The following is a 25133-nucleotide window of genomic DNA, read 5'->3' on the forward strand; positions in this document are numbered from 1 at the left end:
GAACCATTTTCCTCACTTGTTTAATTGCTTTCTCTTGGCTTTCAAGAGATTTATTGATTTCTTCCCATTTTTTGTTTCTTTTCCTCAAATTCTTTAAGTGAATTTTTCATTTCCTCTTTAAAGATCTCTATTATATTCTTAAGGTCATTTTTAAGGTGTGAAATGTTCAGGTCATGCTGATGTAGGTTCTGATGAAGCCATATTGGTTTTTATGTTGTTGACTGTATTTTTGCAATAGCATCTACCCATCTCTTTTTCCACTTTGTGCAAACTATGTCTGTGTCTGAGGGAGCCTCTCTAGGTCTGATCAATACTCTTGGTCCAGTGGGAGCTCTTAGTCTAATCAGTGCTGATGGACTCTTTGTCTCAAGGAGCAGCTCTTACTCCAATCTGGTGCTGGCAGGCTTTGTCTCAGGGAATTTTTGCAGTCTTGGAGGGTGGGTGGGGTTTTGGGGAGGTGGGGCTTGTGGGTTACAGGGTGTGATGGGGGATGGTGGTAGTCTGACCTGTTTGCAGGAAGCCTGCCTATTGGCTTGAAACTAGGATTGCAATGGGTGGTGGTGTGGGGGACAGGGTTGTGCCCTTCAGCCCCACATAGACATAGACTCATCTCTTAGTCCAATTGGGTACTGGTAGGCTATGTCTCAGGGAACACTTGCAGTCTGAGAAGGTGGGTGGGATTTGAGGAAGGTGGGCTTGTGGGTTACAAGGTTGATGGGAATGCAAACTTGGATAGCCTCTCTGGAAATCAATATGGTGGTTTCTCAGAAAATTGAAAATATGTCTTCCTCAAGACCTAGCTATACCACTCTTGGGCATATACCCAAAGAATGCTCAATCTTACCACAAGGACACGTGCTCAGCTATGTTCACATCAGCATTATTCATAATGGCAAGAACATGGAAACAACCTAGATGTCTCTCAACTGAAGAATGGATAAAGAAAATTTGGCACATATACACAATGGAGTACTACTGGGCAATAAAAAACAATGATATCATGAAATTTGCAGGCAATGAATGGAACTAGAAAGTATCATCCTGAGTGATGTAATCTAGACTCAGAAGGATAAACATGGTATGCTCACTCATAAATTGATACTAGATGTGAGGGGAGGGATGGCCAGACTGCAACCCACAGTTCCAGAGAAGCTGACTCCAGAGAGGGAAAGACTCTAGGAGGGTCACATGGATGGCCCATCAATGGAGAAGTAGAGAAGATCTACATGAGTGGACTGGGAATGGGGGTGGTGATGGCAGAGGGCAAGGTGTGGGGCATGAGAACATAGAGAAATGGGAGGTTAGAGCTAGAATAGGGACAGAGTGGGAGGGCAGGGAGGTAGAACATCATGGGAACAGGAAGAGTCAGGGTGCTGGGGAGGCTCTCAGGAATCCACAAGGATGACCTCACCTTGGAGTGCTGGCAGTGGTCTAGAGGGTACCTGAATTGGTCTACTCTGGTGATCAGTCTAGTGAATACCCTAAGTGTCATTATAAAACCTTTGTCTGGTGACTGATGGAGTCATTGCAGAGATCCATGGCCAGGCTCCAGGCTGAGCTCTGGAAATCCAATCAGTGAGAGAGAGGAGGGACTCTGCAGGCAGGGGATGTCAAGATCATGATGGGTAGTCATGCAGAGATAACTGGCCTTACTAGTGGAAGCCCGCAAACTATAGACTAGTGGCCTTGGAGCCCTCATGGGAATGGACTAGGCCCTCTGGATATGGAAGACGTTGTTTGGCTCAAACTGTTTGGGGGACACCCAGGCAGGGGGATCGTGATCCGTCCCTGGTGCATGGACAGGCTTTTGGGACCCTGGTGCCTCTGATGTGATGCCTTGCACAGCCTTGGTGCAGTAGGAAGGGGCTTGGATCTGCCTAGGCTCAGTGTGCCAGACTCTACTAACTCCCCAAGGGATATTTGATTTAAAGGATGTGAGGATGTGGGGTAGCTTGGGAGGGAGGCCTAGAGGGTGGGAGGTGTTAGGAGGTAGGATCTGTAGGTGATATGTAGAACGAGTAGAAAATTTCTTTTTTTTTCCTTTTTCTTTTTTGCCAGAGCTGAGGACTGAACCCAGGGCCTTGCGCTTGCTAGGCAAGCACTCTACCACTGAGCTAAATCCCCAACCCCAGAAAATTTCTTAATAAAGAAGAATGAAAAGAGAAATAATAAGAAGTGAGTAAAATTGCATTTAAATGTAAACATGGAATAACAGTTCTATAGAGTTTCCTTTTGAATTAAACATGTAAAAATGTTGAGTATAAAAAGTATAACTATTGAATATAAAAAGTGTAAATGTTGAATTAAGTTTTTAAAAATATATATTGATGTTCATAATTGTTTTATTTCTCTTTTATTGCTGGGAATGTCTTTCTGTATGCTGTGAATGTGTTGCTCTGATTGATAAATAAAATGCTGATTGGCCTGTAGCCAGGCAGAAAGTGTAGTATAGGCAGGATAAGCAGAGAGGAGAATGCTGGGAGTGGAAGGCTGAGTCAGGAGACAGACGCTGCCAGCCATCGCCACCATGAGAAGCAAGACGTAAAGTACCAGTAAGCTACAAGCCAAGTGGCAACTTACAGATGATTAGAACTGGGTTAATATTAAGATATAAGGACTAGATAGCAAGAAGCCTGCCATGGCCATACAGTTTATAAGTAATTTAACTCCGTGTGTTTAGTTGCATCTGAGTGGCTGCAGGCAGACCTGGGTGGGACTGGAGAAATCTCTAGCTTCATTTTACCTGTAGATATATTTAAACACTTTTGATGATAGCTCAAAATATAATTTTATGGTTTCAGTGGTCCCTGGAAAACTTAAGTGAACATGTCATAATTAGGGGAGCTTTTATGTCTTCTTCCTTCTGTTTCTGCTCAGAAAGGGGTAGGTGTCTTACAAAGGGGTAGACCTCCCCAAAATGAGTTAGTTCGTTCAGAAATTCTGTTGTGATAGGAACACATGTATATATATAAGGTACTTAGACAGCTAAAAGTGTTTTTATAATTAGCTTGTGTTTTTGTTTGAGTAGTTACATTGAAGTGTTTTGAAATGACTGTTTCATCTTGGGAATCAAAATAGTCTCTTAAAAATTTTATTGAACATCTGTTAGGAGAGAGTTTTGATTTAGAAAAATGCTTGGTGCAGCTAAGACTACTGTAATTACTTTACATGCATTCCAAAAGACATATTCTATCTTTATTATCCTCTATTCCTTTACTGGAAAATGTGGCAGCTATGGAGATTGTTGTGGATGCTTGATAACTTTTGGTAGGAACCTAGGTCAAAACTGAGTTAAGCTCTGTACCCCCTCTTGCCAGAGGCTGGTAGCCAAAGATGGGTAACTTTCTTCTTGATAGCTTACTGAGTGTATGTAAGTAAAATTAATCTATAAGAATGACCTAAGACAGATACAGTTTATCTGAGGGGACTAGGGGGGACTTTATTACATCAAGAAGGAGGATTTGTGGAGGCCCACACAGGTTTCCTAGTGATATCTATTTAAATTCTATTAAAAGCACTAGAGGATTGCTTGACCATATTTGTGATTACCAGGTGATTGGAAGCATCTGCACTTGACTGTGCTATGGCGAGGACTTTTGCTCCACACCTTGGCATTCCTATAAAAAGCCCCCATAGAAGAGACATAAGGGGCATGTGGATGATGATCCAGAGTATCACATGTTTCTATCTGTTTCTCTCCCCTATATCCTTTTTTATTCCTGAGGCACAGTTTCTCTGTGTAGTTTTGGTGCCTGTTTTGGATCTCACTCTGTAGACTAGGCTGGCCTCAAACTCACAGACATCTTCCTGCCTCTCCCTCCCAAGTGCTGGGATTAAAGGTGTGTGCCACCACTGTTTGACCTCTCTATCCTTCCAGTATCTCTTGTACCTCACTTTTCAAGAGTATCCTGTCAATGAAGCATATAGTTTGATACAACAATTGGTCTTAGACATTAATATTGCTTACCCAGAATAACTTGCAAAATTAATTCTTTCCTTCCAATACAACTTTGTTGATCTTGGCAATCATCACTATATTTTGTTTCTGATAAGGGTATCATAAATCTGATTGCTTTTAATAAAATTGGAACAGCCTCAGTCTTGTTGTGGCCCTTCCAACCTGACCCTGATTAATTCCTTGACCATCCATAACAGGTAATCTCAGCAAAGCTGAAAGCATGAACACTTGCGGGATAGAGAACAGACAGGCTTGAAACAGGACAAGCTAGTTTGAATGTAATTGGTCCCCTTGACTTCAAAGGGAGTGGCACTATTAGGAATTGTGGCTTTGTTGGAGTGTGGTGTTTTTTTTTTTTTTTGTTTTTTGTTTTTTTGTTTTGTTTTAGGAAATATGTCACTGTGAGGGTGAGCTTTGAGATTTCTTATACTCAAGATATCACCCAGTGGATCAGTCAGCTTCCTGTTGCCTACAGGATGTAGCACTTTTTGCTCCAGAACCATATCTGCCTGCATACATCATGCTCCTTGCCATGATAATGAACTGTACCTCTAAAATTGTAAGCAAGCCTCCTCAATTAAGTGTTTTTATATAAGAATTGCCATGGTCATGGTGTCACTTCACAGCAATAAAAATCCCTAACTAAGACAGAAGTCGGTAGAAGGGACTGGGGTATTGCTATAATAGGCCTGACTGTGTGTTTGTTTGGAGGCATTTGAACTTTGGTACTTTGGGTTGTGAAAGCAGAGGAATGCTTTAAGCTCTGCCTAATTGGCCATACTAGTAGGGGCAAGGAAGAAAAAGGTACTAAGAATTATTTGAATTGTTGGAAGATTATTCAAGAGATTTCAGAGGAGAATAATTTTGGTATCTTGTCTAGAGATTGTTCTTGTGATATTTTGGTGAAGAAAGTGGCTGCTTTTTACCCTTGTCCAAAGAGTGTGCCTGAGGCTAAAGTGAAGAGTTTTAGATTAATTCCATTAGCAGAAGAAATCTCAAACCAGCCTAGTATAGACACTGTTGAGTGGATATTAACAGTAACTCTAATGAAAATTTATAATGAATAGGAATAAGCTGAGCAGGGTAAAATATAAAATGCAAAATTTAAAGTGACAAGGAGCACCAAAAAGTAATGGAATTAAGTCATGTGTTCAATGACATAAACAGATCAAGAAATGAAATAAAGGGAGTATTCACCTCAGGGAAAGATTGCACTCAGAGAAAGATTGCACTCAGAGAAACTAAAGAAAATCTTAGGGTTGGGTGTGGTGTGACACAGCTTTAATCCTGGCACAGCCCTGGGAAGGCAGAGGATGACAGATCTCTGAATCTGAGGTCAGCCTAGTCTACAAAACAAGTTTCAGGGCAGCTAAGCTTTGACAGTGAAGACCAGAAAGTTGGTAAAGATGAAATTGAATGAGGGGGCCATGTTCTAGTCCCAGCAAGCAGCAGAAATTAGCAGCTTTGACCACCTGGTTCTGGCTTTAGAGTTAAGGATGGAAGAAACAGTTTATGGAATTTACCTCCATGCTAAGGAAAGCTACTGAGGCCAGGCATGTGTCATGAGTGTCCCTGAATGGAGACCTAGAGAAGTCATTGTGTGAAGCTGACAATTTGAAGCCTGAATTATCTTGGAGACCCCAAGGTGTTAGAGATTCCACAGTTGTGGGATACCTGTGGAGGAGGGCTGCTATCAGGAGTAGAACCAGCCCAAGAGAAGAAAGTGTGTTTCAGTCAATAAAGCTGACATTAGTTGGAGATCTGAAGTGTTTCACCATCAGATATGGAGATTCACAGTTTGCAGTTTGTTCAGCTGGTTTTCCATCTTGCTTTGGTCCAGTATTTCCTCACTGTGCTCCCTTCCCTGCATTTTGGAATGTTATATACTATGCCATTATATGTTGCAACTATGTGATCTATTTTGTTTTTGTAGGTATTATAGTTAAAAGATTGCATGAATCTCAGAAGAGACTTTGGACTGTCAAATATTGTTGAGATTGTTATAGACTATGGGAACTTTTGAAGTTGGACTAAATGCATTTTGCAATATAATATTTTAACAAGCTTTTTGGGGCCCAGGAGTGGAATGTTGTAATTTAATGTAATTTTTCCTCCATAATCTTATAGGGAGTGGCACTATTATGAGGTGTGGCCTTGTTGGAGTAAGTGTGGTTATTTTGGAGAAAGTGTGTAACTGTTGGTATAGGATCTGAGGTTTCTTATGCTCAAGTTAACAGTGAGTCAGTTCACTTTTTGTTGCCTGAAAGATGTAGCACTCTCAGTACCAGAACCACATCTACCTGCATGCACCATGCTCCCCACCATGCTGATAATGGAATGCATCTTTGAAACTGTAAGCAAACCCCCTAAATTAAATGTTTTCTTGTGAGTTTCCATGCTTATGGTATCACTTCATAGCAAAGAAATAAGGATAATGTACAGATATTTCCTGAAACAAATGTGGATATTTTCTTTCTTTTAATTATTTATATATGTATGGTTATTTTGACTGTACATATATTTGTGAATGAATCACAATTATGGCTGGTGTCAAGAGGCAAGAATAGGACACTGGATTACCTAGAACTGGAGTTAACAAATGGTTATGAGCTGCTATGTGTGTACTGGGAACTGAAATTGTGTTCTCTATAAGAGCATCCAGTGCTAATAACCACTCAGCTATCATCCAGCCCTTGCTGGTAGATGCTTTCAGAGCCAGATCCAGCTGGTAGAAGGTAGAGGTCAAGAACTAGCTGGAATGGACAGGTATGTTTGGCTGATCTGGGCTAGAGATATGAGACACTAAATTTCTACATATGAGACCATTGTTACAGATACCTAAGATCTATGGCCAATCCCTGGAAGGATTATTTTTCTAAAGAGCACAGTGTGCTATGATGAGAAGCAGATGCCAAACTTGTGTGAATTCAATGATACTATGTGGAGAGAGAGCCGGTGTTAGATGCAGGATTTATTGGATGGAACAAAACAAAGTCCTGTCCTTCACCTTCCAGGAAGAGTGACAATATCAACAGAAAACACATGATTTCCTGTCTAGTACGTGGGCTGTAGAGTGCTGGAACTCTGCAGAAATTCTCCAAAGCCAGGTGTTTTAGTTTTAGATTTAAATCTAAATGTCTGTTTTTACACTTTTTGGACCAGATGTTCCCTCGAGCTACCAAAGAGTAGGACTAACATCTCTAAATACATCTCCTTCCTGCTCTACAGACACCAGAGAAAACATCCAGGGTGGAGACACTGGATACATGGTGGCAGATGGATAGCTTGTTCTTCACATCTGCCTGTGTGAGTCTGACATGGTCATTGTATTTTCTGTATCTGTTTCCCAGATATAGGACTCATGGTTAATAATGTTGCCATGTCTATAAAGTAGTCTTAAATATGAACAGGGATCTGACAGGAGGACAGGGCACTCTCTACATCAGTCTTGTCTGTTACAATTTGACTGAAGGAAAATTTCTAGACTTAGTCCCTGAGGACATTGGGGTGTCAGGAAGACCAATGTTCTCTGTTTCTCCCCTTGGTGACTCTGACTGTCCTGTGAAGTCTCTTAAGCCCATCAGAAGAGTTTGCTAAGGGTTGAAACTTGTGAAGCTATGTTCTTTATGCTGAGACTTAGCAGGTGTTGCCCGGTGACCAAGCCTAACTGTGGTTCTCATGGCAGTGCCCTCGCTAGTACCATGGGCAAGATGATTCAGACAGCTAATAAATAAATTATTTTTTTTCTGTTAGCCTTAATAGGTTAAATTCTAACCCTGTCCATATTTCCCCAGATCCACCTGAATTCAGGAGTCTGTGACAATGATCTGGAGCTTGGAATTCCTGGTGGTTCCGCCCAAATATTTCATATTTTGCTCGTCCAGAATATGCCTGAGTTCCAAAGAACTTTGTCAGGGCTACATTTATGGTAAGGCCCACATCATATGGACTTATTCTGGTACTTTGGCCACCACACATACTTCTCTCAGCAGGGTAAATTGAGACAAAAGATGTTGTAGTTTGTCTACACTGGGTGTGTCCTGCACTAAATGTTCAAACTCAGCGTGGGCACAAAATACTCACAGGGTATAGTGAGATTCCAGACCAGATGCTTCTATTTGCAAAATAGAAACATCCCACCTAGCACCCATAAATCACAAAGAACCACAGGCTATAGCAGGAATCTTAAATGGTCTTATTAATGAAATCAAACCATAGGCCAGTTATTGGGGTGACTGCTGGAAGATCAGAGACACAAAACAAGCCACAGCTTCCTCAGCTGATCCTGTTTCCTTAGACTGCAAGCTTCTGAGTCCTCATCCAAATGAATCTCAGCTGAACTGTGCTGCTCCAAAGCCTATAAGCTTAACCAGCCAAATGCTAAACCAGCCAAAATGCTTAATCAGCCCAAAAGCTTCTAGTTTCTGGTCTTCACGCTTTATATATCTTTCTCTTTCTGCTGTCACTCCCTGGGACTAAATGCTCACTTTCTGGGATTAAAGGCGTGTGTCTCCATGCTGGCTGTATCCTTGAACACACAGAGATCCCTCTAGCTCTGCCTCCCAAGTGCTGGGATTAAAGGTGTTCACTACCACCGCCCAGCTTCTGCTATGGCTTGATCTGACCCATTTTTTTAGCCACCATTTTTGGCTCTGTGTCTAGTGGCTGTCTATTCTCTCACCCCAGATAAATTTATTGGGTGCACATTTTTTTTGGGGGAACACAATAACAGGCTGTTTACATGACGATACACACGTGTTCCTTGACTTTCAACTTCAACATTTCAGACATGATGGTTAAAAAATCTTGTGTTCATCTGGATGGAGTTCTGAAACAACAGAGACTCTTTGGTGTACATTGTCTCCCTGTCACTGTGTGCAGGCCCATTTACTGGCTATTACAAAATGTGATGTCATGGCTGTTAAACACAGCATCAGTTAAAGGCTTGAACATTCTCTGGCACTTTAAGAACAAATAGAACATTTCCCCCTTCATGTGTATTTTGCAATGGTGATTCAACAGTGAATGGAGCAATGTGGGGACATTACCATTAAAAGTGAGGCCAGGTACTAGAAAGAAGGCTTAGCAGTTAAGTGCACTGACTGCTCTTTCAGAGGTCTTCATTTCAATTCCCAAGCACCCACACTGTAGCTCACTGCTGTCTGTATCTACACTCCTAGGGAGTCTGACCACTTTTCTGGGCACTGCAGGTATTGCATGTCTTTAGTACACAGACACATGTGTAGGCAAACCACCAAGAACACAAACACATTTTAAACAATCTAAAATTTGAATTAAAAGTGAATATAGAAGAGACAGAGGGGAATCTTGTGCATTTTGTGGAAAGTTGTTCCCTACGTCCTAAGCAGTTGTGTCATCCCTCTGCCTCCATGTGTTTTCACGGGTGTGTCTACAGAACTTGATAAACAGAAGTTATGTAAAATGATCTTCTTCCTTTTTTATCAAGAAATTTCCTGTTCATTTTACATACCATCCACAGGTGCTACTTTTCTCCCTCCTCCTGCCTCCCCCAGCATTTTCCCCCAACCCACCCTCCATTCCTACCTCCTCCAAGGCAAGGCCTCCCAAGGGCAATCAGCAGAGCCTGGAACATTCAATTGAGGCAGATCTGAGCCCCTCTCCTTGACCCAAAGCTCTGTAAGGTGTCCCACTACAGGCACTGGGCTCCAAAAGCCCACTTACGCAGCAGGGACAGATCCTAATTGCACTGCCAGGGGCCCCTTAAGCAGGTCAAGCTAAATAACTGTCTCACCTATGCAGAGGACTGAGTTCAGTGCCATGAGGCTCCACAGCTCTTGGTTCACAGTTCATGAGTTCCCACTCACTTGGTTTGGTTGTTTATGTATGTTTCCCCATCATGATCTTGATGCCCCTTGCTCATAGAATCCCTCTTCTCTCTCTTTGAATGCACTCCTGGAGCTTGGCCTGGTGCTTAGTTGTGGATCTTTGTATTTGTTTCTATCAGTTACTGAATGGAGGCTCTATGATGACAATTAGGGTATTCACTAATCTGATAACCAGAGAAAGCCAATTCAGGCACCTTCTCCACTATTGCTAAAAGTCTAAGGTGGGGTCATCCCTGTGGATTCCTGGGAACTTCCCTAGTACCCTATTTCTTCCTATTCCCTTGATGCCTCCCTCTATCATGGTATCTCTTTCCTTGCTCTCCCACTCTGTCCCTGTTCCAGCTTAACCATCCCATTCCCTTATGTTCTCATCTCACATCCCCTACCCTCTATTGCCCCCCTCACCCCAGTTTACTCATGGAGATTTTATTTATTTCCCCTGCCCAGGGTGATCCATGTGTCCTTCTTTGGGTACTCCTTGATATCTAGTTTATCTGGAGCTGTGGGTTGCAGTCTGATTATCCTTTGCTTTATGTCTAGTATCCACTTATGCATGAGTACCTACCATGTTTATCCTTCTAAGTCTGGGTTACCTCACTCAGGATGATATTTGCTACTTCCAACCACTTGCCTGCAAATTTCATGATGAATATCACCTCCTTTCAATCAGTGCTCCTGAATATGCTATTGGCCCTGTATAGACCCCTCCTCTCAGGTTTCTAAATAGGTCACCCCTGACTGCCTTAAAAATCTCTGTTCCCACTCAAAAGCATTTGTGCTGTGGAATAATGCCCTGTACACTGGTTTCATAAAATGCTGACTGGCCAGTAGCCAGATAGGAAGTATAGGTGGGGGTAAACAGACAAGGAGAATTCTGGGAAGAGGATGAGCAGAGTCAGTTGTCACCAGCCAGACACAGAGGAATCAAGATGACAAGGCAGAACTGAGAAAAGGTAACAAGTCACATGGCTAAATACAAGTAAGTATTATGGGTTAGTTTAAGTATAAGAGCTAGTCAGTAATAAGACTGAGCTAATGGCCAATCAATTATAATTAATATAAGCCACTGTGTGTTTACTTGGGGGACATGAGTGGAAGAGATTTGTCCTGACCACTGGCTGGCCGGGAAACAGGAAAACGCATGACTACACATTTGGAGTATGAGGACATGCCTTCCATAACCTTTTCCTCTATAATCCCTGAACCATCTCTTTACCATTTTATTTTTATAATATTTATTTTAATTTTATTTGTGTGTGATTCTGTGTGATGTGAGCACAAGACTTCTCTGAGATCAGAGTACTGTGTGGAATCCCCAGAGCTAGAGATATGTGAGATTATGAAGTCTCTTAAAATGGGCTCTGGAACCTGAACCCCAGGATGGTTCTATCAAGATATCTCTTTCATTTCTCTCCTCCATCCCTTCTTCAAGGATATATCTGGCCCTCTTCACTTGACTCAAGTCCCCCTTCCTTAGGCCCACCTAGGATAATGTGTCTCTTCCTGCCCCCTTCTCCTGACTTCACTACAGAGCTGCCTATAATCTCATGGCTCCTTTAGGCTTTCATGGCTTTTGTGACTGTTTTATAACCTTTTCCTGTGGCTGAGACCATATTCTCCTAGAAGTTAGGTTTTTGTCCCCACCTTCTGGCCTCTATGACTATGAAATCCCTGGTACTAGGCACTGAGTCTCTCCTCCCTGACCCTTGTTGAGTGTGGTGATGACCCACAGAATGGCTTGTCCTTATTTGACCCTTCCTGAGTCCTGAGGATGTCTGCAAATATAGGCTGCAGTGACATTTTTCTTCCCCTTTCTCTTCCATGGTGTCTTTTATGCTCTCTTGTTCCCCCTTTTAGAAAACCTCTGTACTCTACAATTGGCCCTGGATCTGATGTATCCTAAACTTATTTGCCTTTTCAATCAAATTTGGCTGCAACACTCCTTAATTAATCAATCCAAATGGCCACCTAATGGTATTCTAGATCCTATTATTATGTGAGATCTTTACAAATACAGCAAGTAATTTGGGAAATGAAAAGAAATTTCGCATTCACTATTTCTCTTTTCTCCAATTCGAGCTCTATTTGTTTTGCCTGGTCTCCTCTCCCAACACTGGGTAAATGTCCTGTCTCCTAAGTTCTTGTTGATGGATCTTTAAGTTTGCAAAGTGGAAGCTGGGAGCCAGATCTAGCAGGAGTGGGGGAAAGCTAAGGAGTAGGTCATCTACAGTATGTACACACTCCTTGTTGGCTGGTGTGTCTCTCAGATCTCTATTGCAGCATCCCTCTCTATAGGCCAGGCTCAAAATATTTCTTCTCTCTAGGCCTTCTTTGTTCACAGCTTACTATATTCAGTTCCACAGGGATTTAGGTGTGTCTTAGGTAAGAGCATCATTAAAACATTGTTTTATGCTGTCCCATTTGAATTAAAATCTGTTTCTGGAGTCGGGATGTGGCTTCCCTTCCTCTAGATTCAAGCATGTTTATTTAAACGTTTCCTCTAAAATCTCTGTCTTATGTCAGAAACTTGAAGGCAGGAACTATGTAGGAAAGCTGATTTCTGGCCCACTCTTCCCCCTCTCTCTGGGTGCTTAAGATTAGATATCTTTCTCAGACATCCCAGGATCACCTGTATAGAGATCACCACCCAGAATAGCCTCAGTCTTCTTAAACCCATTAAGATAATCAAGACCATCCCCCAAAGACAACTCTGTAGATTAACCTGCTTAAGGCAATAATTCAATTAAGATATGTTCCCCACATCCATGATGGTATGCTATCTAGGGCATAAAGCTCCCTGTTCTCCAAGGAAGTGCCCAAGACTGCTGTCTGTGGCCATGACATGTGCTCCTATCTACAACTTGATGCAGCTATCTACTTTTTTTGTTTTAGAGTTTTCAGGTGTATCATTAAGTATCTAGTATGATATCTATCCAGTTTTTTTAATGTAGAAACTTAGTGCTATAAGCTCTTCTCTTATCACTGCTTTCATTGTGTTCCATAAGAAATAGTCAAACTAAGGGCAGAAAAGAATAAAATAGAAACAAATAGAACAATACAAAGAATTAATGAAACAAATATCTGGTTCCTTGGAAAAGTAAAAAAAATAGACAAACCATTATCTGTACTAACTAAAAGACAGAGAAAGAATATCTGAATTAACAAAATCAGAAACTAAAAAGGTGATGTAACAGAAGACACTGAGAAATCCAGAGAATCATATGGTCATAATAAAAAAAAAAAAACCTGTACTCCACTAAATAAAAAAAATAAAAAGAATATTTTTGAGATATTTGCCAATGAAAAAACTTAAATGAAGACAAGGTGAGGAATTTAACAGACTTATAACCCTTAGGGAAATAGAAAAAACTCATTAAAAATTTTTCCTATTAAAAACTGCCCAGAGCCAGGATGGTTTTAGCTTAAACTTCTACTAAACATTCAAAAAAGAGTTAAGGCCAATATTCCTCAAATTGTTCCCCAAAATAAAAACATAAGGAACATTGCCCAATTCAGTTTCTGAGGCTACAGCTACCCTGACACCCAAACCATATAAAGACCCTACAAAGACAAAGAATTACAGCCCAATTTCCCTTGTGAACATAGATAAAAATACTCAATAAACCTAGCAAAACAAATTCAAGAACTCATTAAAAGTTCATCCATCATGATCAAGTAAGCTTCAGGCCAGAGATGTGGGAATGCTTCAGTATGAGAAAAATCAATAAATAAAATGCACCATATAAACAAACTGGAAGAAAAAAATACACACCATTAGGTGCAAAACAAAAACAAAAACAAAACCCTGCCTTTGATAAAAATCTAACACTACTTCATTATAAAAGTCCTGGAAAGATAAAGGAAAACAAGAGAAATGCTTAAACATAATTAAGGCAATTTACAGAAAGCTTATACCCAACATCAAATTAAATGGAGAGAATATCAAAGCAATTCCACAAATGTCAGTAATAGGACAAGGTTGAACACTCTATATATCTATTCATTATGGTGTTTGAAGATATAGCTACAGCAATAAGACAACTTATGGAAATCAAGGGGATACAAATTGGAAAGGGAAAAAAAGCAAAGTATTCTTGTTTGCAGATGATATGATAGTATACATAAAGGACCTTAAAAATGCCAACATAGAAATTGTACAGCTGATAAACACTTTAAGCAAAGTAGCTAGATAATAAAATTAACTTATGAAAATCAGTAACCCTCCTATATACAATGAAAAACAAATCAAGAGAGAGAGAGAGATCGGGAAAAGAACAGCTTTCACAATAGGCTCAATAATACCAATTATTTTGGGGTAACTCTAACCACAAAAGTTCAAGACCTGGATGATAAAAACTTCAAGTCTTTGAAGAAAGAAATTAAAGAAGAAATCAGAATATGGAAAGAAATTCCATGCTCTTGGATTCCTAGGATTCACATAGTAAAAAATATCCATCTTGCCAAAAGAAATCTATAGATTCGTTACACACTTTGAAAGGACAATTGTCAACTTCCTATGGGAAAACTAAAAGGCCAAGATAACTAAAAGAATCCTGAATAATAAAAAAAAATGCTGAGGGTATCACCATTCCTACTTTCAAGTTCAACTCCAGAGCTATAGTAATAAAAACAGCATATTATTGCTATAAAACAGACCTGTTGATCAATGGAATAGAATTGAAGACACAGACAAATCCACACACCTATGGACACCTGATTTTCAACAAAGAAGTCAAAATTATACAATGAAAAAAGGAAAGCATTTTTAGCAAATGTGCTGGTCTAACTGGATGTCTGCATGTACAAGAATATAAATAGATCCATACTTATCACTGAACATAAAACACAAATCCAAGTGGATCAAAGACCTCAATATAAAACCAGTTACACTGAACCTGATAAAAGAGGAAGTGAGAAATTTGCTTGAATGCATTGGCACATCAGACAACTTTCTGAATAGAACACCAATAGGACAAGTACTAAGATAAACAATAAATATGACCTCAGGAAACTGAGAGGCTTCTTTGCAGCCAAGAACACTATCAATTAGAGGAAGTGTCGGCTTACAGAATGGGAAAGAGTTTTACAAACTCCTTATCTGATAGAGGACTAATATATGAAATATGTAAAGTACTAAACATACTAGATTTAAAAAACAATTAATCCAATTAAATGATGGGATACAGTTTTAAACAGAGAATTCTCAATAGAGGAACCTTGAGTGACTGAGAAACATTTAAAGAAATGCTCAGTATTCTTAGCCATCAGGAAAATGCAAATGAAAATTACTTTGAGATTCCATAATACACATGTCATAGTGGCTAAAATCAATAATACAAGTGACAGATCGTGCTAGTGAGGATGTGGAGCAAAGGGAATACTCCTCTATTGCTGGTGGGAGTATAAACTTTTACAACCATTATAGAAATAAATATGGCTGTTACTCAGAAAGTTGGGAATCAATCTGTCTCAATATCCAGCTATATCACTCTTGGGCACATACCCAAAAAATACTTCATCTCAGCACAAGGACACTTACTCAACTGTGTTCATTAATGATACCCAGAAAGTGGAAACAATCTAGATATCTCTCATCAGAAAAATTATTAAGAAAATGTGGTACATTTACACAATGGGGTATCACTCAGATTTTTAAATGACATTATGAAATTTTCAGGCAAATTCATGAATCTAGGAAAAAAATAATTTTTTTCTAGATCTCACACCTGAGTGAGGAAACAGACTCATAAGATAAATATGGTATGTATTAGGACAATACCCACACAACTCACTGAACATGGAATAGTTGAGCTGATGCCTACATGGAGCCTTTGCCCCTAAGTTCCATTTTCTTTGGTGCAGGAAAAGGAGAAAAGTGAACACCCACCAAGCCACAAAATCTTTGACCCACAATCTGTCTCACCTGCAAAATATGTTAGGGCTATGGTGGCACAGAACTTGTGGGAGTAGCCAACCAATGTCTGATTTTATCTATGACTTACTTCACAAGAAGGAACCCATACCCAACACTGCTTAGGTAAACTGGAACAACAGACAAGACAGTCAAAAGTTGTAGGGTGAAAACAAATATAACTGCTAGAAATAAAAATTAAAACAACAACAACAAAATGATTCCTAATGATACTCTGCTATACTCATAGATCATTTCCTTTTCCAGTCATTATCAGTGAAGCTTTCTTAGGCAACAGATGAGAACAGAACAGATGCAGAGACCCACAGAATGACTTTATGCAGAGTGAAACAGAGTCCACAGTGTAACATGGGTTGTCCGTCTGTTGTCACTCATTCTAACTTAAGATGGATTACTGGTGTCCAGACAGCATTGGTGTTACATGAATTAGTTAAAAATGAAATGTATTGGACATATGATAAGATGCATTTATCTCTATGCAAACAATGCACCATTTTCAAAGCAGACTCAGAGCATCCAAAAGGTTGGGGGTCCCTGAAACTAGTTCTCAGGGATTCTGAGGTTTGGCTATATATTTTATATACAACATAAGCTTTTAATGCTTCTGCATTTCTGTTTACTATATTGATGTCTTTATTTTCCTTTAGAGACATAATCTCACTTTAAATCCTTATCTGCCCTTGTAGACATGTGTATCCCAGGAGTATAGGCATGAGTCACCATGCTGGCTGTACCTGAGTGGTAACTGACAATTTTTACCACATACTTTTTACCCTTGTTGTGCCCCATTGATAAACAAATACCCCCATTCTGCTGTAGTATGAGAGGAGAGTTCACTAATTCATCACAGCTAGGCTAACTGGGAGACTGGTCTTTACACTGACTGGGTTGGAGACCTCACATTTATACTCTCCAACATCCGCCATCATAATGGGATCTATGCTGAGTTGGCACTTTGTTGGGGACAGTGTCATCCTCTCCGTGAGCTGCAGACTTTGGTTATTGAAGATCCAACGAATGGAGATTCCAGTGCCGGCTGAGAGGCAGGTGAGGACCACAGAGCTATGTAATGTAAGTATGGTGTTGGTGACTTGAATGAAGGGCTGTTTCACAGGCTCTGAAAAGAAACAGAGGAGTAAACCAAATGATAGTAGTACTTCAGAGAGCTCAGCTATCTCCTCTATAGTTCACACTTACTAAAACCACCAGGGTGGATCAGTTAGAGCTGTGACTATCGACATGTCTTGTGCTTTGGATCTGTCACCCATGGCCCGTGTGACCTTGATTAAGCCACTGAATTTTCTGTGTCTCAATTTCCCTATAATGGGATACATTGTAAATGATCACTACTGTGTCTGTGAGCTAAGCATAGTTATGAGCAATACCATGACTATGGGATGCAGGAGCTGCTCAAATCAGCAGCATCTCTAGCTATTTGCCTGCAGAAGAGAATTCCCTAGGCTGGTCCCATGACAATGTCTAAAGTAGCTGCCTCCTCTCTTTTTGCCAAGGGGACACTGATCTTCCTTTAATTATTTTAAGCCCAGCAAGATAATAGGCTATGACACCTATCTACTGAGAATTAGGAGAAGGAGTTGCACAGGTGACCTACCTAACTGAAGCTCTCTTGGCAGTAAACAGCTGGTTCCACAATCTATGGAACTTGGACAGCCAGTAAAACCTTGTTCCCTGTCAACTCTAACATGGAATCAAAGCCAATAAGTCACAAAAAATTCCAGTGTCACCTGGAGTCAAGCTAGGGATAGAATTTTGGGGCTAAGGCTTCCTAGTGCCCTCTGTTAGGATCCCATAGCTTCTTACAGCCAGTGCCTGCCTGAAAACCAGAATCTTTCTTGGTGCTGTGTACATAGTGAGAGCCACAAGAGTCTGAACTGTGGCTGACATCCTTGTGCTGAGTTGTCCAAACATGATACTTTCTGCAGGTGGAGACTGGTGATGGGTTCTGATATATTGCAGTTTGTCTACCACATGAGTGTCACACAGTAAGAGCCCAAACCTCAGTTTGGAGACACAACACAGTGGGGTAGCAAACAAGCATCATAACCCAGTCCTGACATACCAGTGTTTGAAGTAGGATAAACCACGCCCAGCAGTGGGAGACCATAGAGAGTCACTTACTGTTCACATGGAATTGCACATCTGCTTTTTTGATTTTGAAATCTCTATTTAAAATTTCTAGTGTGTACATTCCTGCATCTTTCTCAGTGATATCTTGGAACAGCAGGGATCCATTGGTGTACACTGTCTCTCTTCTGCTGTGTGCACTCCCCCAAGTGGTAGAATTCATGGCTCTGCTGCATTCTACAATTTTAAGAACCAGGGCACTCTGCATCGATTTGTACCAGGAAAAGGCTTGCAGATCTTCAGGCAGATTATTAACTTGGAGAAGAACCCTTTCCCCTTCGGCAGCATACCGAGGTATGGGTTGGATCATGAGTTGGGAAGAGTTGAGAGGGTTACAGCATGGAGAAAGGGAGGCTGGAAGAGAAAACAGAAAAAAACCCATCACATGGAGATCACCTGGCTTGGTGAAAAGACGGTGACTTCCATCTTGAGCAGATGGACTCATCACTCAGCCTAGAGTTGCAGGTATGTATGTGTATCTAGCTCACTTAATGAAGGGCAGAAATATGACCTCCTCCCTTCCAAAAGTGCCCCTGATAGTGTCATGTCCACTGCATGGAATTGTCTCCTCAGGTGTCTACATGGCTGCTCACTTAGTCAGACACTGTGTGCATTTGTGCACACTGGGTTTTGAGAGGATGCCTCCCCTGAACTCAACAGGCCCAGGATTCTTACTTTCTGTGTTTTGTTTTTGTTTATTTTGTTGGTTTGTTTGCTTCCTTTGTGGTTCCTGTCAACTCCTGACTTCACCTTCTAGATGTTCTTTCCCTCAAGACTGGGACTGAGTGAGAGTCAGGAGCAGTCTGATCTTCAGGTCTCTGGTCTTGGAAATGGCAGGCTTTATGTCAACTTGACACATGTAGAGTACTTTTGAAAGACAAGGCCTCAATTGAAAATACCACCACCAGATTGGCATGTAGGACTCCTTACACTGCTGTCCACCCAGTCTGTAATATATATATATACATATGGGATTGATGTGGAAGGGTTCAGACCACTGCCTGCAGTCCAGTCCCTAGGCTAGGAGTCCTGGGTGATATACAAGAGCAGGTTGAGCAAGCCATGAGGAACAAGCCAGTAAGCAGCACTCCTCTGTGGTCTCTGAGCAAGTTCCTGGATTTTATTTGTGATGCTTTCAACTTGGAGCTAGTAATTACCCCAGTTTGGCATGGACAGCCAAAATACATTGTTCCCTATCAGCTCTGAGAGAAAGTAAGGGTTGAGTCCTAGCAAAATGCTCCCCAGGTCATTTTAGTTTAGCCTTGGAAAGATGACAGAATTCAGGGCTCCCTGGTCTAGCGCCACAAGAGACTGGGCTGCCTCTGACTTCTTGGACTGAGTTACTTTCCACCAAGGTTTTTCTTGATGCAGTGGGGGTAATTAGAAGACAGAGTTTGATCTCTGGCCATATGTCTCTAACATTTGTGTTATGTACTAAGTGCTCAAACACCAACATGGAGACACAGTGCAGAGGGGAGGGAGGCACAGGCCAAGCATCACAGTCCTGTGTGTCTAAACCCCACCCTGCACTGAACAATCACAGAAAGTCACTTACTGTCCATCTGGAGTTGCACATGTGCTAATTCTGTTTTCATATCTGTACTTAGAGTCCGTAGGGTGTATAATCCAGTGTCTTTCCAGGTGACATTGTGGAGCAGCAGGGATCCATTGCTGTATACTGTCTCTCCACCATTGTGTGCAGGGCCAAGCACACTTGAATTCATGGTTATTATGTGTCTTGCCACTTCAAAGTTGTTGGACACAATCATCCCCTTATACCAGAAAAGGGATCGAAGATTTTCTGGGAGATTGTGAACAAGTAGAAGAACACTTCCCCCCTCAGCAATTATGGGGGGCACTGATTCAATAGTGGGCTGGGCAGATGTGGAAAGGGGCCCACAGCTCCAAAGGAAAGCTAGAAGAGAAGAGAGAGATCCATCAATATTAAGAATTTTGTATTTTGGTAAGATGAAGCCCTCCATTCTGAACAGGTATGTTCACTGCTCACTCTAGCTGTGCGGGTGAGTGTCTCCTACTTTGCATCCCTGAATTAGCATGACAGCTAGCCCGCTGCTGATTGGTGTTGGTTTGAGATCTGCTTGACCTCTTCTCTTACAGACCCTGCATCTTCACTCTCTGACTCTTTTTGTTGTTGTTCTGTTCCTTTTGTGGTTCCAGTCAATGCCTCACGTCACTCTCTAGCTTTCTTTAATGATCTGTCTTCCACTAGGACTGGGACATCATAAGAGCCATGATTTGTCTTATATTTTAAAAAATTATGCCTAGAAAAAAACCTCGTTTGTGGAGCATAAATGAATGAATGAATGAATGATGTTGCAAAACCCTTGTATGTTCATGGACTTAATTAAGAAATCCACAGGTTTGGTGACCCAGAACTGAGTCATTATATTAGCTTTAATTTTTTACATTATTTACAGATTATGTTTATGTGTGATTTTGAGTTCATGAGCATGCCTCAGTGTGAATGGGTAGACACAGAACACAGTACTGAGGTAGAGGTAGAGGACTTGTGTTCATTAGTCTCAGCTTGTCAGACAATAAAGCAAATACCTATATCCATTGATCCATTTCATTGATAATATTGCCTTGATTTTTTTTTGGGGGGGGGATGTCAAGGTGAGAACATCAGCCTTCAGAATATTGTAGTCATGGTGATAAACTTTGGGAAAGAATAATATCTCCTCTATCCTTACTTTCTAATATTGAGTCGCTGTTTCCTGATGCTGAGCCTCTGACTCACCCTGTGTCTTCTCCCCTACAAACAGAGACTCCTCTTGAGTCCTTGTACCACTCAGGAGATCCTCTCCTCTTACACTCCGTTAAATCATGTTCTCCTCTCCTGGGAGCAGGAGTTCCTAAGAATCAGTGACCCTAGGCAAAGGAGAATGGTGTGGGGGGGCAATTATGGTCTCTATGGCCTGATCTGTCCTCTTTCTGTGGCACACCTACTCCAGCACAGCACCCAAGTTCTCTTGCTCTTCCTCTCTCTGAGCTGAGCTTCCTCCCAGACAGGAACATCTCCCAGATTCCCAGGAGCTGTGGGTAGTTCTCTGTTCAAAACACTACTCTGTACCTCGCCATCAGTTCTGCTCCATGTCCCACTCCACTTCCCTCTTTATGTTTTAATCATCCATAACACTGAGTGATAATCATCAAGTCTAATGATCATCCCTATGGTCAAGAAAGTAACAGCTGACCCTGGAGCTGCCCTCCCCTGCGTCCTGGCCTTGGTCTCTAAGCACCAGAAGGAAAGTCTGTGCAACTGTGTGACACAGAAACCCAGCTGTTCACCCAGGCATCTTTCCTGTGTTTTCAATGCTCCAAAAACATGGAATTTGCTCTCAGCAGGAAGGTGATATAAATGTCTATGAGGCTTCAAAGGGACCAGCTGAGTGATACATGGGGAAGGGGACAGATCCTTCTTACTGAAGTCATCAGTCAGGATTCAGACATAGGACAAAGGTCCAGGAGCAGATGTGTCAGGAATCTCACATCCTGGGTGTGTAGAAGGAGGTGATCTAAGTCATGGAAAGAAACCATGGGATCTTTTGTCTCATGCAAGATTTCAAGACCAGGCTCTTACTTCTGTTTGCTGAGCTGTGTAATGGGTGGGTCTGCCTATGTGCTCCCTGATTTTTTCTAAGATGCCTTGGACCTCTATCTAGTTGATTACCCTTGGCTAGCCTATATTTCACAAAGGAAATACATAAAAGAAAAAAAAATGGATCATGATCTTCTGCAGTGTAGCAGACACACAAAGCAGCCAGTAGACCTAAAAATGCTCTGTTTGTGATTTCAAAGTTGGTAAAAAATATGGGGTGGGGCCAGTCTTCTAAGTTAAGTTGTTGGCTCATGCAAATTGCTTTCTTAGTGTTGATGCTGCGTCCTGATTCTGTCCCTGGTGATACCTGGGAGAACTACAGCTCATGGTCTGGCAAGCTGTCAGATCAGTATAGCCTGTATCCATTTGCCAGCAGGAGAGAATTCCTTGAGCTGAACCCCAAAGGACAAGCACTTGTCAGAAGGACTTACGTCCTCTGTCCCTCTCCTTGATGACCATAGATGACCACAACCTTCCTGTGAAGTCTCAAAAGACCATCAATGCATAGAGTTAATGCACATATCCAGCTGAGATCTCCCTGATGAGTCTCTGGAGATGTTCAGAGTACTTAGACAAACCTTGTCTATAATGACAGATAGCTGACTCCACATACCACAAGACTTTGACTACTAGAAAGACTGTTTCCAACTACCAGAAAGTAAAAATCCAACTTTTGTAAAATGATCTCTGTAAAGATCCCATATTTTTCTCAACAAGGTCCAATGTTGATTATCTAAGGGTCTTTCTTGAGGATACACTCCTGGTAAGAGCCCCAAGAGTCTAGACAGAGGCTGATATCCTTGGCTGAGTTACCCACTGTGTACCCACCTGTCTGGAAAGTGAAGTTAAATGAAAGATTCTGATCTATTGCTATTATTATACATTATGTGTGTCCTGCACTAAATGCTCAAACATAAGGATGAGGACACAGTGTAGAGGGGAGGAAGGCACAGGCCACTCTCCTGTGTGTGTACAGTCAAATGAAACCACCCAGTACTGAGACTTCACAGAAAATCACTTACAGTACACGTGGAGGTATATGGATGTTGTTGATATGATTTCTTTATGTCTGTTTATGGATCGTAATGTATAGAATCCTGTGTCCTTCTGGGTGACATCTTGGAGATGCAGGGATCCATTTCTGTACACTGTCTCTCTACCACTGTATTCAGGCCCTGCCACTGTTAAATTAGTGGTCAGCGAATACAATACAATTCCAAGGTTCATATCTGTCACTCCTTTGTGCCAGGCAAAGGCTTCAAGATTCTCTGGCAGATTGCGGACAAGGAGAAGGACATTTTCTCCTTCAACCACATCAGGTGGCACTAATTCAATAATGACTTGGACAGTGGTGGGTAGGTGCCAACAGGTTAAAAGAGAGGCTAAAATGGAAGAGAGAAAATCAATCAATATTAAGCAAGTAAGATCATCACTCAGTGTAGGTGTGTGGTAGGGGTTTGCCGACCCTCCTTGGTAGACATGAGCAACATGACCTTCATTCCCTCACAGCCTCTGATAGCATTATTCTCTAAGGAATTTTATGATCAGGTGTCTCCCTATTTGGTATGAGGAACTCTCCTCTGGATTCCTCCTCTAGAGAGTCCTCACTTTTGGACTTTTTTCTCTGTTTGCTTTGTGGTACCAGTCAACCCTTGATATCATTTTCCATCTATGCTGATGTCAAATCCACTAGAACCAGGCCTTTGTGAAGATGGGGATTAGTCTGACTGTTTTTTGAGGGTTCTTTTCTAGGAAAAGACTCAGACACCAGTGGATAATATAAAGAAGGAGGGAAGGAAGGAAGGAAGAAGGAAGGGATTGAGGGAGGGAAGAAGAGAGGGAGGAAGGGAATGAGGGAGGGAGGAAGGGAGAGGAAAATATGTCTACATGGGTTTATGTACATAGCTCCTTGGTTTGGAGGTAACAGGAGTAATTATAGCCATGTGTGATTTAAATGTTTTTACATTTCCTTGTGTATTGTATGTGTGTATTTGTGAAGGCAGGTGTTTCAGTGTGTGTCTGTGAACATTCATGCTACAAAAGATTTTGTGAGGCAAAAAATGGCCAGCAGGAGTCTTTTTTCTCCATTTATTACGTGGGAGCTGAAGAGTGAATTCAGATTGTCATGTCTCTACACACTGAGCTGTCTCACTGGCCCACACTTGCTTGATTTCTATTTGGAGAGTCACTGTGTCATGGTAGGGAACATTAGGTTTCAGAACAGGCAGCTGATGTGATTGATTTGAATAGAAAGCCATTAAGGCTTTTCCCTTCCATTTATCACCTCCTGTCCACCACCAGCTATAAGCAGCTGAACTTCTCTCCCTCACTGTACTTTGTGTTCTATGACTGCAAACAGAAACCTTGATTTTCCTCTCATACTCCTGCCCTCTTTAGGAGACCACAGGCATCCTCTAAGTTCCCAGAGATCTGGTATCCTTACCTGTGACCAGTAGCCCCTGCCAAGTGGTACTCCCCTTACAGGGAAACACGGAGGATACTTCCATCTTTCTTCTCACTGTGCCTTTTTCCCTCTGAGGAGAAGAGCTTCAGTTCCAACACAGCTCCAGCCTCTGCTGTCCTTCCTCCTTCTGAGCTTAGCTTCCACTCAGGAAGTATCACATCACAGAATCCAGTGAGTTATGGGTGGTGAGATCTGTGTCCAAGGCACTGCTCTGTCCCTTCCACTCTCAATGCTGTCCTACATCCCTCTCAACTTTTCTCTCTTTATGTTTCACCTCCAAGCAACACATTGAACAAGGCTGATAAACATCCCCATGCCCTCAGAGAATAATGGCTTGTCCAAGTGCTGACATATGCTGTGTCCTGTCCTTGAGTCTGTCAGAACCAAAGAAGGAACCTCCACCCAGTCTATGTGTCCTTCTGACACAGAGACCCAGATGAGTACCCAGTGTGCACTGTGTTCTCAGTGCTCTGGGAAGGTGGGGTTTACTCTCAGCAGGAAAGGGACAGAGATATCTCTGAGGAATGGAAACAGACCAACTGAGTGATGAATAGGGATGAAGATCAGTTCTTTACCACTAATGTCACTAGACAAATTCTTGATCCAGGAGAAGTTAATGAGGTGTTTTATGTCCTCAGTGTTGGGGAAGATGTGACTTGTGTGTCTTTGAAAGGACTGTGCCCCCCTCTTTCTATGGAGGGTTTCAATGGAACCTTCAGCATTATGTGTTGGCTGAGCTGTGTATTGGATAAGTCTAGCCGATTCTCCAGTGGGAATTCTGTCTTCTCTTTGAAGATGCCAGGAGGGAGGGGGAGTTCAGGTTCCCCATGTAGAAAGGTGCTTTCAGATATAAGTAGCATCAAGTTCGTCAGAGCATGGTTGTGGGACAGAGCTTTATGTTAGTAGGGACAGAGATGGAAATCAGTCTGCTTGGCAAGGTCATGGCTCAGGGAAACAATTTTCTAAATGTTGAGCATGTGGCTTGTTATCACTCCCTGAAGATCCATGGTAGAGCTAAAATCTCATGTCTGAGGCTAGAGCAGAGGTGGTCAAAAAGTCAACTGTGAACTACCCTGATACCCTCAGCATAGGCGGGATGCAGAGCCTGTTATACTGATCACTGTGCTCTTTATCACTCCTCATTC

The 25133-nt window shown here is 41.7% G+C and overlaps 1 protein-coding gene across 2 annotated transcripts in view; it reads right to left on the reverse strand.

The window, feature by feature from the left end:
* LOC118576505 (pregnancy-specific glycoprotein 22-like) overlaps nt 1-24040 on the reverse strand; it is a 43459-nt gene extending 19419 nt beyond the window's left edge. Inside the window, exons 1-5 of one of the 2 annotated variants that reach the window (XM_036176754.1) lie at nt 23968-24040; nt 22547-22906; nt 19458-19817; nt 17897-18256; nt 16594-16874 (exon numbers count right to left, since the gene is read on the reverse strand). In XM_036176754.1, the coding sequence (XP_036032647.1) occupies nt 16594-16874; nt 17897-18256; nt 19458-19817; nt 22547-22906; nt 23968-24031 (1425 nt within the window). In that variant the 5' untranslated portion in view covers nt 24032-24040. Of the gene's footprint in view, nt 1-16593; nt 16875-17896; nt 18257-19457; nt 19818-22546; nt 22907-23967 lie in introns of those variants that run through there. The other variant, XM_036176753.1, reaches the window with a different exon arrangement.
* Between the last annotated feature and the right edge of the window lie 1093 nt (nt 24041-25133).

Source organism: Onychomys torridus, unplaced genomic scaffold (genome assembly GCF_903995425.1).
Source record: "Onychomys torridus unplaced genomic scaffold, mOncTor1.1, whole genome shotgun sequence".
Classification (NCBI taxonomy): domain Eukaryota; kingdom Metazoa; phylum Chordata; class Mammalia; order Rodentia; family Cricetidae; genus Onychomys; species Onychomys torridus.